Source organism: Lissotriton vulgaris, chromosome 2_1, assembly GCF_964263255.1.
Source record: "Lissotriton vulgaris chromosome 2_1, aLisVul1.2, whole genome shotgun sequence".
In the NCBI taxonomy this organism is placed as follows: domain Eukaryota; kingdom Metazoa; phylum Chordata; class Amphibia; order Caudata; family Salamandridae; genus Lissotriton; species Lissotriton vulgaris.
This window is the reverse complement of record NC_141687.1, coordinates 1,406,170,736-1,406,188,213: the sequence shown is the minus strand read 5'-3', so window position 1 is coordinate 1,406,188,213 and position 17,478 is coordinate 1,406,170,736. Positions and strand designations below refer to the sequence as shown.

At 42.8% G+C, this 17,478-nt stretch overlaps 1 protein-coding gene across 1 annotated transcript in view; it reads right to left on the bottom strand.

Moving 5' to 3' along the window:
* LOC147732663 (uncharacterized) overlaps positions 1-17,478 on the bottom strand; it is a 75,467-nt gene that overhangs the window by 31,759 nt on the left and 26,230 nt on the right. Inside the window, exons 6-9 of the mRNA XM_086957169.1 lie at positions 8,353-8,458; positions 5,336-5,482; positions 3,661-3,721; positions 785-951 (exon numbers count right to left, since the gene is read on the bottom strand). Of these exons, the coding sequence (XP_086813295.1) occupies positions 785-951; positions 3,661-3,721; positions 5,336-5,482; positions 8,353-8,458 (481 nt within the window). The remainder of the gene's footprint in view (positions 1-784; positions 952-3,660; positions 3,722-5,335; positions 5,483-8,352; positions 8,459-17,478) is intronic.

Genomic DNA, 17,478 nt, shown 5'->3' with positions numbered 1-17,478 from the left:
GAACAACAGCTCAGGATTAATATAGTGGTATCTGAAGATATCGTGGTAGATATTTTAGTCTTGTATCTTTTAAACTGCAAGTAACAAAAGAATCACTCTGACAAAAGCAGTAACTGACCCATTGAACTATCTACATTATATGCACTTTTGTGATCTGCATGGTACACATTCTATGCAGCAGGCATGTTAACCCTCTGTGCATTACCATTGTCTTGGGCCCAGAATGCTGCTAGCTTGTGACCTGTTTAGTTGTTTGTTAAATAAAAGGTGAGGTACTCAGCATTGTTATTTTGAAGTCGGTCATGAAGCTCTGTGGTTATACGGAATAAGCAGCTACCTAAGTTATTATATGAAATCTCTTTATTAATGTAATAACTGCACTTTCACAATTGCTTTATTAACCTTGCTTTCTCAAAATTGCTAGAAAATGCACCAACTGTCCAACTTTTTTCAACGTTTTCTCGGGGACACCACCCCGCCCTCACCCCCTCCCCCCTTCCCCCACTCCCAAAACCCTCCAAAGGTTGTTCGGATTGGCTTGCTTCGCTCGCTCGCCACGGTGCACTACGTCACAAATTTTAAGCCACACCACTTTCAAATGTCACCAGCCGCCACTGTGTAGTCAAGAGACATACACCCATGTATAAGCTGAATCCTGAATTTCCTCAAAGTCCCAATTATATAATTATATTACACATGAAATTAATTTGAACTGGAAGGACATGCTTCTGAAGAATGCATTATATCTAATCGTGAATTTTGAGTGTGTAAAAGTTACACTTACCTCTGTAAGAGGATCTGCTCCCATGCTTAGTAAGCAGTTTACTACTTCAGACAATCGATCTTTCTTGAGAAGAAGAAGTTTTTGAGTGTCGATGGTCAAATCATTTCTCTGAAGCTCTTTCACCGCTTCATATTGCCCACGGACAGCATACTGCAATGGGGTTAAACCTGTGGAAGAATAAGGCAGGAAGCTCATAATTTTGCTTTGTTGGTGGAGAAATGTATTTGTATACTGGAAATAAACACTTATTTTAGCGAAGGGTGGGACGGGTAAAACAACTAAAATCATTCAATTTACCTTTGCATGCTTTAAAGAAATTTACTGATTTTGAGCTAGGACAATGCTAGTTCTATCAGTGGAGACTTCCCTTGCTCTACTGTCCATTCTTTTAAGATTCCATTGTAAATTTAGCAGAAGTAGTGTTGTACCAACATTCCTGGTTATAGTGGCAGATTCGCAAACGTGTGTGGCAGAGTTACATCCAATCAGCATTGACAATGCACAATCGATTTGTACAGAAATGTGATACCATTGCATGTCTGGATAATGCATTAAATATGTGTCAAAGCCAGGTTGGCATTAAGACATGACCAATGCACACTGGGAACAAGAGATCTAAGTAAACTGTAATGGCCTTCAACAGGCACAAACATATTGCCCTTTTACAGGTACAGATATAATACTGTTGAGCGCCAAAGCTGCCTCAACAAATGATTGCTGATATGGCAGCTACATTCATGAGGGTGATCTCAAGCACAGAATATTGTTGTGTAGAGCAGACTCTGATCCCTGTGGAGGGCCCTTCAGGAAGACAATACTTATGCATCATCTTTAGTACTCACTGGCTGGGTTTAACATCATCTTAAAAACTTTACAATCTTAAGTTCTAAGTTTGAGTGTTTGACATTGTTCAGTATTCCGTCCATCAATTAATCTTTTTGTTCCAGTCACCTCAAGTGGGATGTCGGTCCGTGCTCGCTATGCCACTGAATTCAAGCTATAGGGGCTGATGATGGGTGATCACTGTAACCAGCCTTAGGATGCTTTTTTCCATTCCAGTGAAAACCTGACTTGGCAGTTCCGGTTCGACAGTTCCCATGAGGGGTAGGGTCAAGGTTGATTTGCGTATGGTTAGGTCCAAACTGGGGTGGCGTATGAGCAAAAAAGCTAAACAGATCTATGTACTGATGGTGAGTGTTTGACATAGTTCAACATTCTGTTAATTGATTTACTCTCAGAAATGTGGCATTTTCTTACTTTAGTCATTTGGTGCCTGCTGCCCGTCTCTGATACATGTCTGGGGCGGATGACAGCTGAGCTTTATGTATTCCCCCTAGACAGCTACACACAATGGGGCCTTGGGTGTGATTTAATAGGCCATCCTGATATGATGGGAGGGAAGTGCTGGACCCAGCCTCACTCACAACTGAATAGGCTGTCACCACACAAGGGCTGCATACCCCCTGTAGTGAGTTTCGTTCTAGGGCAGAAAGGGAGGTTCTCTGTGCACTTTAAAGGCACCTTTTTTTTTAAGTCTCCCCCAATTCAAAGGCACAGCTTGTTATAAGAACTGGACCTCTAACACCACCACTTCAGTACACTTCTGGACCTTGAAGACTCTGCAAGGAGGAAGAACTGTTCTGCTGCTAAAGGACTGCCAATCCGTTGCACTGCTACTTTGCTGGACCCTTGCATTGCTGTGCGTGCTGCCCTGCTCCTTGCTGGTCCCCTGCCTGGGTGAGAAGGACTGGACCTCGATCACTCAAACACAGAGTGACTCCAAGGCTTGCTGGCTGGCATCCTGATCTGCAGTCTTAGAACATATAAAACTTCCAACTACCCTTCTTCTGTTCCTGCACTCTGCCATCTGTGAGTCTGCCCTGCCAAGTGGTGCCACTCCAGTCCTGGACCCTTAGAAGATGATTTAAGGTGTTTGCTCCAGCAGAACACATGTATCTTCTAATGAACCTAAGCGTTGCCTAGGCTGCATGGATCAGAACCTTCATATTGCCTCTGTTGCGTGCACTAAAACTGTTGCATCGCCCCTGTTGCATGGTTCAGCATTGATGCATCACCGCCGCTGTGTGGCCCAGAACCAACGCTTCGCCTGTCAGAGCCGATGCATCACAGCTGCTGTAGGATCAGGACCGGCATATAACCTCCGAAGCACCGATTGACACCGACTCATCGCCTCGGCTGCCCCCTGCATCCTTGACTTTGAGGAAACCAGGATCAAGGTACTTCACTGCGGTTGGCCTGAATCTTTGACTTTGTCGCAATCTAGCATGACTAGATATCCCAAGTAAGCGTTTATTGCTTCTAAGCTCTTTTTTTTTACAGTTTATTCTTTGAAAATGTATATCTCAAGTTCTGCTTATTTGATGTTTCTCATTTTGGTCTTGCTTTAATTATTAAATCAATCTCTATTTTTCTAAACTAATGTGGAATCTTTTTGTGTGGTGTTATAACTGTTTTACTGTTTGAAGTGTTGCACAAATACTTTACCCATTGGCTCTAAGTTAAGCCTGGCTTCTCTGTGCCAAGCTACCAGAGGGCGAGCACAGGTTAATTTAGGGTTTGCTTGCTTCTTACCCTGACTAGGATTGTTGTTGCTGCTTGACTAGGGCACATACCCCAGTAAACCTACAACCCAATTTCTAACAGAGGGTCTTCTAAATATTGGTAATTTCTGTTTTTTTTTGCAGTACCCATAAACTAAGACCTTGACTGTAATCCATTATTATCAATATTAGATGCTTATTACAAACTCCTTTATGGTCACGTATAATATTGTACATTTGTTTAAAGGGTGGTAGTGTATTTTGAAAGTTTTATAAATTACATTCCTATTCGCCCCACAGTATATTTAAACTTACCATTATGGTCAATGGCATCAACTTGAAAATTAAGTCCTTCATCTTGACTCTTTCTAAATATCTAAAAAAACAGAACAGAAGCAGTTAAGGTTTCAGAAATGCTTACAGGTTTACATGAACCTTTCTCTTAACCCCCCGTCCGACGTCACAGTGGGCGTGTGCGCACACGGAGGAATTTGCCCGCATCACAGGGGAATTCCAGCCGCGCCCAAAGGATTAATAAAACATGGCAAAGCTAGTCTCAAAACATTTGAAACATTTTGATAGTAATAGAAAATAAACACAAAGTGGATGCCTGATAGTGGGACACAGCCACTTTATTGCTGGGCCTCAGCTCTCAGGTGTATACTAAATAAATCATTTTTGCATTTTTGGAACTGCAATAAAGTGGGCAAGAGAGACTTATTATGAATCAACATTGCTAATCAGTTGCCAACAGTGTATCAGTAACCACCCAACAACATTTTCAGATCTCAAACTTGGCACCAGAGAGTGGTGTAGTGAGACCAAGTGGAAGGTGAAAACGAGGTGTGGTACTTGTTGTATGGATATTAAATAAGCATATATCCTAAATCTCTGCTTGTTAGTTTCATGCAGGCATCTCCTGTTCACAACTCAGCATCCTCTCCTGGCACACAATGATTTATGTTTGCCGTCAACCATGTATAGTGCTCTGCTGTCTTTTGGCTAGGTTTGCACCATATGCATACCTATATACATACATATATATTTCTATACATACATAAATACATACATACATACATACATACATACATACATACATATATCTAGCTCTGTCCTTTGGCATTATTATTATCTGCCATTCTGGACATCCTCAGCATTATGTGTCTTTGAACTGCGTTGTTAAATAACTGCCATGATGTAAAGTGTTTATACTCTAAACTCTGGAAACATCCTTCAGCACGACGCCGGAATCATGCTGTGCCTTTACAGCACCAGCAAAAGAATGAATGCATTGTTAGCAAGCATTCGTTTATCATGCAAGCCATTACATTGACTTGTTTTAGGGGGGTGCATTGGTGGAGAGGTGTTGGATTTAAAGTCCAACACCTTCCCTACCATTGTTCAGAATGGAGTTGGAATAGTAAATAATCCTAATCCAAAGTCCAGCACCCCCGAAGGCAAAAAGTTGTAACGACTTGCGTGCAAAAGGAACGTTTCGTAACAACACGTTCATTCTAATGCCGGCATTACAAATGCATGGGTGCTAAACGCATGCGTGATTCCGTCATACGAGCCTAAACTCTGCTTTTGAGGGGATGAGTGTACTGATGCATAGCAAGGAAGAGTAAAGCTCATTATTCTTTGTCCTAGCACAGGGACAAATAGTATTTTGGGGATGGGACATTGAATCAAGGTAAGTAGCAGGAAGTTGAGATATAGGGCATAGGTGTTTTTGTAGTTTTGCTTTTTGTAAGACTGAGTTTAGCACTTTACACTACTGAGAAAGACGTTAGCTGGTACTCCCTCATAGTAAAGCAATCCAGCCTGCTCAGTCTTGCCAGTTGAAGCCTGTATATTTTGTAGAAGACCAATTTAAAGTCTATGCAAGACAAATCTATGAAAGTTGACCATTCCCATGAATTATGGTCAGCGCGCATTACAGTCAGATACATAGCGCATGTTTGGTATCAAGGTGACGGCGTTAACGCACCTCTAGAACCCCCCAGTAGCCATGTTCTGCACAGATGTGGAGTGCCGTCTTTCCCGAATGGTCTGCCTCATTCCCATTGGCTCCCAGGGAAAGCAAGTCCCTCACCATCAAGTGTTGGTTCCGTTCCGCAGCCAAATGTAGCGCTGTCTACAAAAAAGAAGGAATGAGGGAGAGAGTCAAAGAGATGCACATCTACTTTCGGTGAACACAGTTTGAGTTTCACTTTCATCCTTGACTTGCCTTCAGTATGACTCTCAGATAAGGGACTTTGGCCTTCTGGTCGTGAGTCGTTTCTCATACCACGGAATTTATTTGATTGAGTGGGATTTTACCAATTGGTTTTTATTACATAGTTAGGTGGTCAACATTCAATCATTTCAACTTGCAATGGGAACTCTATATAGTACCTTGTCTTTCTTGATAATATATTTTCAATGGTATTGCCATGTGCTTATAATCTATCAGACCCTCCAGGATTTCGCGATTTCACGATTTCGCGATGTGCCGCGAAATCGGCACTTTTGTAAAAATGCCGCGATTTTTACAAAAGTGCCCTCAAAATCAGCACTTTTGTAGAAATCGTGGCATTTTTACAAAAGCCGCTATATACTGGGGGGTCTGCCTATACTGTGCCTGCTTCTGTCAGCCAGTCTGCAGAAAGACAACGGAAGGGAGAACTGCTGGGGTCACCTCATCTGCTCGCAGCCCCTCTGGATTTGTCGGGACAGCCACGACTAGCTTTAAAATAAAAAAAACACAGTATCTGAGTGTACCGCTAATAGCTATCATTCATGAAACACAGCAGGTGGGCAGCAGACCCCTCAGTCCGGAATCAACTTTCTTGCGCTGGGCCTCACCCCCCGCTGTTCTGCACTAAATACAAGTCAAGGCGACAGGATTCTTTTAGTCCAAACTGCGACGTTTTACACAGCGAGATAAGGTACTCAGCAAATGGGCGATTTCCCGGTCGTCATTGTGCTGGGTAAATCGGCTCCACTGCTATCTTTCGCCTTTTAATGCTGCAGGTGGGAGGGACCTCCAGGTAAAATGTCTTTCAATCTGCTGTGTTGCCAATTTTAAAAGCGGCTCAGTTTTAGTTTATAAAAATGGTCTCGAACTTAGAAAATGTATAACAGCTTCCAAACCGTTTCTAAATACCTGTCATATTATTTGTGCATGGTTGTGCGCATATAGTCTTTGGTTGTGTAAAGAAACTTGATGTTTTTAAATTAATAGCTTTTGCATCTATTGATCTAAACATTTTAGAAATGGTTAATACAATCTGCGTCAGTGGCGTGCACCCTTGTCCTCCTCCTTAGGTGCTCAAGGTCTCTTCTTAATCTCTTAGGTGTTGCGTCTATTCCAACGGCCGACGACACCACCACCTCAGGAGTGCTGCCGTCGACCGTTGGACGTTCGAACCTCACCTGCGCAATGGAACGTTCAGCACTGGAGCTGGACGTTCCATAGCTGCTAAGAGGTTAACAGCTCTAAAGTAAAAAAATTTTCAAAAAAGCAAAAACTACAACCCCAGCATGCTGTTGCTAGCAAAACGCCTAGACCGTTCTTTAAGTTGTCATATGTGGCATGGGCCTTTCTGGCAAGGTCTGTTAATTTGCATGTGCAGCAAGTAATCACAGTTTTTCAATCTGGGAGACCGTATTCGTGAGGAAACAAAGTGTCTACTTTGTAAAGAAACCAAATATACATAGCTTCATGTTGTTAAATAACTAAAAAAACTAAGATATCTGTGTTTGTTGTAGGAAAAATGGCCACATAAAATGCTGCAAAATTGCCGCTAAATTTCCATATTTGTGTCGCTAAATATCCATTTTTGTGCCGCTAAATTTGCTTATCCATGCTGCTATATCCTGGGGGGTCTGATCTATGTTTGTTTTGTGGATTCTAATGCATTGTACCATTGGAGCGAATTATGGTGATATTGCAGCTGTATTTCTTTATGGGCGATCTGTTAGCAATAAATATTTGCTTGTCGGTCTCTACTGAGCGCCTCCAGAAGAAAAGTCCAGGAAGAGGTGGAGATATTAGTGAAAGAGGAGCAAAGTCAGCATGATAAATACTGATAACATAAGCAGTGCCCAGAAAGTTGCATTCTAGTCCAATTTTAAACAGACAAAGGGACGTAGCGTGCTTTGAGCGGCCGAAATTATGACACACTTCATTGCCCAAGTGTTTTGTCTTTAGTAATTTATGCCAGATGGTTCATATGTGATTGCTGTATTGACTGTACTATTGATAACTAATATACAATTTTAGGCCTGGGTGTAATTTGAATTACACCGGCGTATCTTGAGTAACTTCATGAATTTTGTGTTACGATTGTTGTGTAAAAGGCCTGAGATTCAGGCATCATGCCATGATGTCATTGAGATTTAGTGGCATATTATCAAGAACGACGTTAAAATTATCGCCGCTTTAGCGGCAGGAAACCGCCGCTAAAACGGCAATAAATGGCAATAATGGGGTGAAAATATGCTCTTGTGAATTTCCATAGCAGCCCAGGTTCTGGTGTTAACCTAGACTTCTATGGGAATTCACAAGGGCATATTATCAAGCCCATTATTTTAATTATATCGCCTTTCTTGATAATATGCCCCTTAATTCGGGTAAAATTTAGGAGCACACGGAGAACTTGAACAAACCAAACAAGAGTAGCTGTTGTTTGTGTCAAGCGCCATGGAGCATATTTTTAGCGGTAAGCACATCCTCCTGATAAAAATGGACACAAGAATACATTTTGCTCTAAAATATAGAGCTCTATGCAAAGTTGGCATTTTGCATAGTAACATATCATTTTGCGTAATTTGGGGGTACAGCATGTCATGACTCATTTCCACAAATTAAATTATGCATATTTTCCCGAGGCCTACATTTTAATTTTTTGCTTACGCATATAACCGTTCTCCTTCTCCAATACATTCTGTTCGCGGAAAACTCTCAGTTGCCTTGTTCACGATATACAAAATCACAAATAAATAAATAGAAGCCATATGTACCTTGTTCATTGCATCCTTCATGTCAATGATGTTGAAAGCAGCTAATTGCCGCGCAAGTGCAAAGACCAGTGCTCTTCTCCCATTGATCACCGCATTGTGAATCAACCTGTCGAAAAAGAAGATTTCTTTATTTCATATTTGTTTTAAAAATAATATCATACTTGTCCAGACCAGGTTTCCTTGACGCTAGGAAGGTCTAAAGGGGGCCCCTTCCAAGTAATCGTGAGGGTGCCCCTTGCAATACCCATACCCTCTAGCTGACAAGCTGAGGAGCCCCCATTTATGTGTGGAAGTTTGCCCCCACACTCCAGGAGCTTTGTTAAACCCCTGCTAGGATTGCCTTAAACCATGGACTTTGATTCACCAAAATGCCAGGGGTAGCAGACATACCCTTTGTCATTGATGACATTGCAGGAAGTGACATCACAAGACCCCCGGACCCTACTTTTTTCCGGGATGGCATGTCACATGACTCTACCATCACAACAACTGACATCACTGAATTGCCATAGTAACTGCGTGATTTGTGTAACACGGACACGTGTCTATTTTAGATACCACCTATGTTAAAGTGATGACTTGATCTTTGCAAGTTCTTGAGCATAATACTTGACCTGAATAGTAGTTAGCAAGTAAAGTAAGTATGCCTCTTTCAGTGGGTTGGTTCGTTTAGGAAAAATCTGAAAAGGATGGGGCTGAGTCGTGCATTTAAAGCACAGGTTTCACATGAATTTGCTAAAATGCCAGGCGATGAGAGGACTCCCAAATATTCAAATCCTTTCATATTGTGCCAAGCCGTTGACACTTGACTTTCCCCAGGAGCTGACCCGCATTTTTACATTTTTCAAAACGTGGTATGGGTGCCTCCATATGTCATAAATCCGCTCCATTGTGCAAAGGGCAACATTTTGTCATGGGAGCCCATTCATTCCATTGGTGCCACCTTATATCAAAAATGACATAAAACATAAAAGTGCCAACATTTTGGATTTTATGCTATCCATATAGCATAGATGATCCCTATGTCAGAAATCACCTTACTATGTCAGGGTTAGCATTTTGTCTTGGTTGCCCCCATCCCATAAGCCAGGTTGCTCACCTTTATGCCAAGAATGACCTCCATTTTGCTAATGCTAACATTCTGCCACTGGTGTCTACATGCTAAGAATTTTCACAAGCATGCCAGTATCTTTTTCACGGGTGCCCTATATGCCATGAAGTACCTAGAGAATGCCATTGCCAGTATTTTACCATTGGAGCCCTTTATCACAAGATATTCTCAGTGTGCCAGTATTTTGTCACAGGTGTCTCCAATGCTAATAATCGCTACAAGTATGTCAGCTCCAGTATTTAGTCCTGGGTATCATTATGAGACAATATTTACCTTCAGCCTGCTGGGGTCAAAGACAAACTCACATGCGTGACATCATGCTCTCGCTCACACTCATATTTACTCACTAGCATTCATTCTCTCACTCACTATCACTCTTACTCTCATTCATTCTCACTCACTCTCTTACACCCCCTTACACTCATTCTTATTCATTCTCACTTACTTGCTTCCATTCACTCTTAACCTCACTCATTCTCACCCACTTATACTTAGTGACACTCAGGTCCAGGCTTACTAACATTTTGCACTGGGTGTGCGCCACTTCGTGATGCAAACTCGACGCAAAGTATCCAATGCAAAGTAGCCATTCCAAAGGTGGTGCATAGATGTTCCAATGTAACCACCCATGGGTTTGGACGCAGATCCCTATCTTCCAAGATTGGTGGATAGGAATTTAGACCCAAATCTTACACCTCCTCAAAGCAAGCATAACAAGGAGAAGTGTTTTAATTTATCCTTGTTTTTCCAGCTTTGCATGTGTGCTGCATTGCAGAGCACACACAAAGTGGGAAAAGCCCCAACGCACAGTTATTGTACTGGAAGGGACACCTTCCAATACAAAACCTATGCTTCAGAGAACACACACACCTTTGCACTATGGACAGGGCCGGACTGAGAACCAAAACCGGCCCTGGCAAAGTGCTCGGCCGGCCCCCTAGGGGTGCGACCGAGCTCTTTGGCGGGCCGGTTTTCGGCCGATTTTGTTACAGGGCCGCTTTTGCAGCTATGCTGTAAAAACTGCCTGTAACAAAAACGGCCCCCTGGGACCAAAACCGGCCCCCACCCTTGCGGCGCACCGGGGGATTGCCCCGTGCCCGCAACAGCCAGTCTTGGCCTGACTATGGAACAAGCACACCCGCACGCGGGAGAAGAAACAAACCACATTTTAGTAGATATGCCACATTTTTTCTCTCTCCCTTTGATGCAAGTCAGAGGAGCAACTTTGGTGCAGAATAGTACATCAGGACCTCAATCTCACACAATCACACTCACTACCTGTCACCGATTCCCACTCACTTTTCCTCAATCACGCATGCTTACACATACTAAATACACTTGCTTACACATACATGCTATCTTCTCACTTAAACACACTCTCACCCGCAAGCATGTACACGACATACATGTGAAACCATTTTTACGTCACCAGAGTTCCTTTTCCATTTTTTCTTAACATTAATAACAGAATATTATTCACTGTAAGTACAATGAAAAAGGGCAGAAAAATAATAAATGCAAAGCTTCTCTGTGTTCTTAGCACTGGTTTTGCCACCTCTGAGGCCAGGGGTTGCAAAAGCAATGCCGGGGGTCACAGGAGGCTAACAGGGGTCGAAGCTGTAACCTCTGACAACCCCTAAAAGACGTCCATACCTTAAACGTCTAGATAGTTCTTATCCCCAGTAGGCATGCAGGTGCTCCTGTGACCTACGCTGTCTACCTGTATAGTTGGATGATATGGTGTACCCAGTGATGGTGTAACTGCTGTATGGCAAATATGATTTAGGCTCTATGGGCCATATTATCAAGAGCGGCAATAACATTATCGCTGTTTTAGAGGCAGGAAACTGCCGCTAAAACGGCGATAATGGGCTTGATAATATGCTCTTGTGAATTCCCATAGAAGCCTAGGTTCACACCAGAACCTGGGCTTCTATAGAAATTCACAAGGGCATATTATCAAGCCCGTTTTTGCCATTTTAGCGGCAGTTTCCGGCCGCTAAAACAGCGATAATGTTATCGCTGTTCTTGATAATATGGCCCTCTGTGCTCAGACCTTTGCCTAGTGGGCAAACATATTTTAATATAGGCGGGATGATACCTGTATAGTGATGAGTGATGTTTGGTGATTCAGGTGTACCTACCTGCCTAACCTAATGACCGGCACTTTATACATAGTAATGATATTTTCTTAATGACAAGTGCAACTTATAAGCCTGGCGATGGTGCACTACATGTGATGTTATGACTATGCCTTAGGGCAGAGTAATATATGATCTATGACATTGATTTATTCTTATGACCAGTGCCTAGTGGCACAGTAATCCATGTAATTGTGGTCTTATGTGGCTTATGTGCATCTTAATGACAAGCGCCTAGTGGCGCAGTGATTTATGTTATGTGGTCTAATGTGCTTTACATGCTACAAAGTGATTTATGGTCTAATGTATTTTCGTATGTAATACAAAGGATATTTTATATACCCTTGTGTGGAGTCTCTCTATTTGTGGTGTGCCTAGCATGTCACTAGTGTGTGTGTGTGTGTGTGTGTGTGTGCGTTGTGCAAACGCTTTTACACATTGCCTCTGGGATAATCCTGACTGCTCTGCCAAGCTACAAAGGGGGAGAGCAGGGGTTATCTTGGGTGTGTACTTTTATCTAGAATCCTGGAGCATGACTGGCTTGTTAAATATTTGCTCACCAGTCTGCCTTTCAGGGCAAGACATCAGATCCACAGCTGTTTTTCATTCTGTATAAATCGGATTACATCAAAGCCAGGCACACCTACTTCCAGGGAACTGTGGTGGCGAAGGGCAGAGACTTTGAACCTCTCAGAGGCGTAGCTATGAATAGTGCAGCAGGTGTAATGGTACCAGAGCCCATGGGTCTGAGGGCGCAAAAGCACCCCGAACAGTGGCTCTTTTTACTTTAATATGAAATTACGGGTGCACCCCAATTTTCTTGTTTGCTTTAGAGCCCAATGCACTCTTGCTACGCATTGAACCTTCCTTGTTTTTTTTCAAAAGCTCATTTTAAATTTGTTTCAATACAAATACATTTGTCAGAATGTCTTTCTTACATGGATGTATTGTTATACATTAAGTAGTACATTACGATTTAGGTTATAGTCATCAGTAACTCTTTCACGTATATAGATCTCATAACTATAACGGTGAACATACATAGTTAGTCCATGTTGCCATTACATCACTGTTGACGTGTCTCTTCAAGAATCCTGTCCTCTTGTGCTTTATGTCCACACCTGAATCATCTTCACTTGTAAACAGTGTCATTTCCTAAGAATTTTACACTTCTATCCGCCCATGTCGTGTCCGCTGAACATATGGTTTTGGCATTTATCATGTCCCTGTGACCCCTCCTTGTGTGCCCTATGTGGAGATCATGTGTAAGTAGTCAGTTGCATCATCTCGATCCATTTAGGGGGTGTCTCGTCTGTTATTACTGGTATCGCCCAAAGTATAGTGTCCCACTCTGTAATTGTTAATCCCCCCTCCTCTGTGTTTGCGTAAGGGTTAGTACCTGTATCTCTGGTATCATCCCCTTCTGTAGATCCTGTAGCCACTTGTGCATTATAGGACCAGTAGGAGCTTTGCACTGCGTTTAGAAGGAGTAAGGCCAGATCTATTAATCTGGATATATTCTTGGCATTCTTTGGACCTTCCACACCTACCAAAAGGCAATTTGCTATGGAGACATCTAGTACCTTGCCCATAATGTACCATGTGACCTCAATCAGCGGCGCCCAATAAGACTGCATAACTGGACAGTGCCACACCATGTGGGGAAAATCTGCATGATCAGTTTTGCATTTAAGTCATGCCAATATTCACCGTATATATGTTTGGGTATTCGTGCTGGGGAAAGGTAAGTTTGATGTAAGTAATTTAGCTGGATATATTTAATAAGCATGTTCATGTTTACTATTTTAGTGTACTCTAAGATCTTTGTCCATTCTGTGGTCAGTATTTCTTCACATACCTGATTCTCTCAGGTCGACTTAAGTGAGGTGGGGCTAGGGTAGAAGGATGTCTTAAAGCTCTGAGGATGCATGTGCCTGCGTTGTGCAGTGCACCATACGTAATAAGTATAGGCAAAGCTTCTGATTTCAGGGGCTCGGCTGCACCAGTATTCCATTCCGTATCCATCGCATTGACCAATGGATTATATGTCAGGACTTGACCAACATGGAGGACATAATAATCCACCTGCACCGGAAACGTAGTAAGTCTACCGTTCCCATTTATGTCCCCTTATACTTTAATATAATTTTGTGTCCAATCTTGAATACGGGGTGCCTTACCCCTACAGCCCCTTCCGGTATGTTCCTCAGTGACAGGCTCAAGGAATACGGGGCTGTAGATCCCAGTTTAAGGGTCTATTTGTGCCAGCATTCGCTAACAGTAAACAAAGATCTGGGATATTATCTTCAGACTTTCCACTGCTATACATCAGCTGCAGGAGATCACCATTGCTAGTAATGTTCACCATGTCTATGCATCTGGGATCTGTTTCCACCGCCAGCCATCGTGCCACCCAAACCATCTGGGCAGCTAAGCAGTAGTCCTCTAGGTTGGGCACCCTGAACCCTCCTGCATCCAATGGGCACATCAATTTGTCTATTGATATGTGCCTTCTCGGTTGGGCCGAGATCATACCAACAAAATGGATTTAATATCTCTAAACCCGTGGCCATGAATAGCCAGTGGGAGTGCCGGGAAAAAGCAGAGCAACCTGGGCAGGATTATCATTTTCATAAAGGTCTACTTCCTCCCCAATTGTCACCCTATGAGGAGTGTCCATTAGTGAATCTGGCTGCAATCTCCATGTTGGTACATCTAGAGAGTTAATGGGTTATGGCCGAGTCAGAAGCGCATAGGTGATCTGCAATATGAAGTTGATGGGTTAGATCTCCTGTTCCCTTATACATAACTAACAGAGTATGCATGTCATTCATGGGTGAATAGAATAAGTATTCCCAAGACTTTGAATGAAACGCTCTCCATAAATCATATAGAACTAAGGAGGAATTGCATATGGTACTGCTTCATGGGGAACCCAACCCTCGGACAGTCCACAATAGGAAAGTATCATTCTGGCTCGTGATGGTAATGTATCAGCCTCCATACAACGGGGACTTCCCTAAGGGACAAGCCACATTCCAGAAACAATGGGAAGGTTTATAAAGGACAGGTGGACACCCAGCATTGTCTCATGGTCTGTGTCAGTCCACCAGCATTGCCACAACACAGGTTGTTCCCAGGGAGGTGATGGCATATGATTGTGCTATGTTTGACAACGTGTAACTAAATTTGGACTGGTCTTAACATCCCTAGTCTTTGCAGAACGTGCTTTGACCACTGCAACATAAACAGTTATCATGAAATGTTACAAACCACACTCTACTCTCTCAGTTTTTTAACCATGCAGTAGCCTATGAGGGAAAAACAAAGGGAAAATATCTCAATATTTACTTCCAAATGTCCGCCTCACCATTGTGGGCATTAGTAGGGCTGTGTATGGTTGTAGACTACCACCCTCAGTGAACCATACAGATCTTACCCCAGAACACCCCAGACAGGGATCATGAATTCACCACATGGTTCAGTATTGCATATGATGGTGGGGTCAAGAGATATCCTCTGTTGTCATAGGGGTGATGGTGGGACCTTTCTGAGAGTCAGGCACAATGACCAAATATATTTGAGTTGCTTAGTCCATGTTGCATCGGCAGCCTCCTAGAAGCCTGCAAATCCATCTGCAAAGCGGCCCACGCAGCCACACTTGTTCTTTAATGGGAGTTTTTATAGGGCTTCACATGCATAGCGGTCTAGTCCTCGGTCTTTTGGATTTCTCTGTGCATTTTCTCATTTGTGCAACATTCTCTCATTTGCACAATTTACTGCCAAGCCCACAAATTGTCAGGATCATAAAAAAGTGAGTTTTACCCTTCGCTACCACTCTGAGTTTTCACTGTTCAATTGACCTCTCTCAAGCTCTGTCTTTTTCCGCACAAGTGTGGTATAGTCAGTTGGAAAATTTCAAACCTACTGACTCCAGGGAAGTACAAGAGTTGTTTCTCAAAGTGAAATCAGGGTCACCTCTAGAGCCATTCATAGCTTGCATCTTTGCGTCCAGCCGCGGCCGATGTTGGGAAGCATAGTGGGATGGGCGGGGCTGGGGGAAAGTGGACAGACGACGGAATAAGATTTAATTATTTATTTAATCTTCCCTATTCCATCATCTGTCGACTTCGGCCCCATCCCACCCTGCCCTGCCCCGCCTCCCACACTTACATGCACTGTCCGCGGCTGGACGCAAAGATGCGAGCTATAAATGGATCTTCTGGTGACCCTGATTTATCTTTGAGAAACAACTCTTGTACTTCAGTGGAATCAATAAGTTCAACATTTTCCAACTGACTGAGTTTATTTGTAGATGGATAGTCATATCTATCATAATACACGAAAACTCAGGCAAACGATGAAATTCCTCAGAAACTTTCCCTATCTTGTCCTGGAAGTGAGCGGACAAGGCACTACACAGATCTGATTAAGCCAGAATTGAGGACCGGCAAACATTGGGATTGGTGAATGCTTTCATTGCATTGAAAATCTCTTTAGCAGAGTTTCCTGAGTTGCGAATTATAGCAACTGAAAAGTTTCTGTGGGTTACCCTTAGCAGTTTTAGATAAGTGTTCAGAGCCAATTTGTATGCCTCTTTTTCCAAAAGCTGTTTGGAGTAGTGCCATACTCTCTCCATTTTGTGCTTCTCTATTTTAAGCTGCTTATAAAACCAGGGTTCCTGCTGTTTATACTGAGTGCTAATAAGCACATTTACTAGGATTCGTTTAATCTTGAGCTTTAATCAATGATTCCTAATTCCTTTCTACTACAGAATCGATGTCCGTGGCTGAACCCATATCTAGCAATTGTAGACGGGGACCTAAGTTACTAGGATTTTTTTTTTCAAGAGCGAGACCAACTGTTTCCTCATCTTTTGAGAACCCAAGTAATTACCAAATGAAAGCTCAACCTTAATGATACAATTGTCTGTCCCGAATAGTGGTAGAAAGCTGGCAATATTCCACTGCTTGGCGTTTTTAGCGGTGGACAAATGTGTGATTAAAATGGATTTTATTTTTTATTTTGTAAGGGGTTTTTAACAAGACATATTGGAACATATTTAATAAAGTTGACTTTTTCTGATCTTCTTGACTACTCTCCGGCCTGCCCTGGTTTGTACCTTTTGATGGAGAGAGCCTTGCAGCTTCCTGCTATTTTTACTTTTGTTGCCATTTGTAGCCACCATTTTCAGGATGGTTGACTCTATAGTGCTCTAATCGAGTACAGGGGTAATCCTTAAAAGGAAGTCAGCAGTGCGGACACGCAGCAGACGCACACAATGGGCAAAACTTTTGGGAGCCGCTTGCCTGCCAAAAGCTGGTCTGTCGGCATCCATCCATGCCAGACCGTCGCAAGATACCAGAACCCCTGCCCAAATCCCCTCAGGATTCCGGGATGAGGTGGACATATTCCAGTGAGGTATTGGGAAGGACAGTGCTCAACACATTCTCCCCTGCCGCATAACTACAGTGGTCTAAGGATTTGGAACATCCAATGAAGTCTAGAGCAGTTTGAGTCTTTACTCAGCAAGCACTCTGCAATATCAGGTCTCCCACTAAACATGTGTCATATCTGGGATTTTCTGACATTTTGCAACCTGTATGTATGCTGTTTCGCTGCAACTTGGTTACACACGGGTGTTTTCCCTCACATTACATTGCTGTTGCTATTTTGGATCACTATAAATTGGTCAAATTGGATAGAGTAGACAGGTCTGGAGGGAGGGTAGCAACTGCCTTTTCTAACAAGTTCAACGTTTCTGCTCTGGAGTCCCATCTGTCTAATTGGGTAAAAATACAACTGTTTCAATCTGACTTTCCAATTACATAAAATGGAGAGAGTCTTTGATCTACTGCCATCCGGGACCCTAAA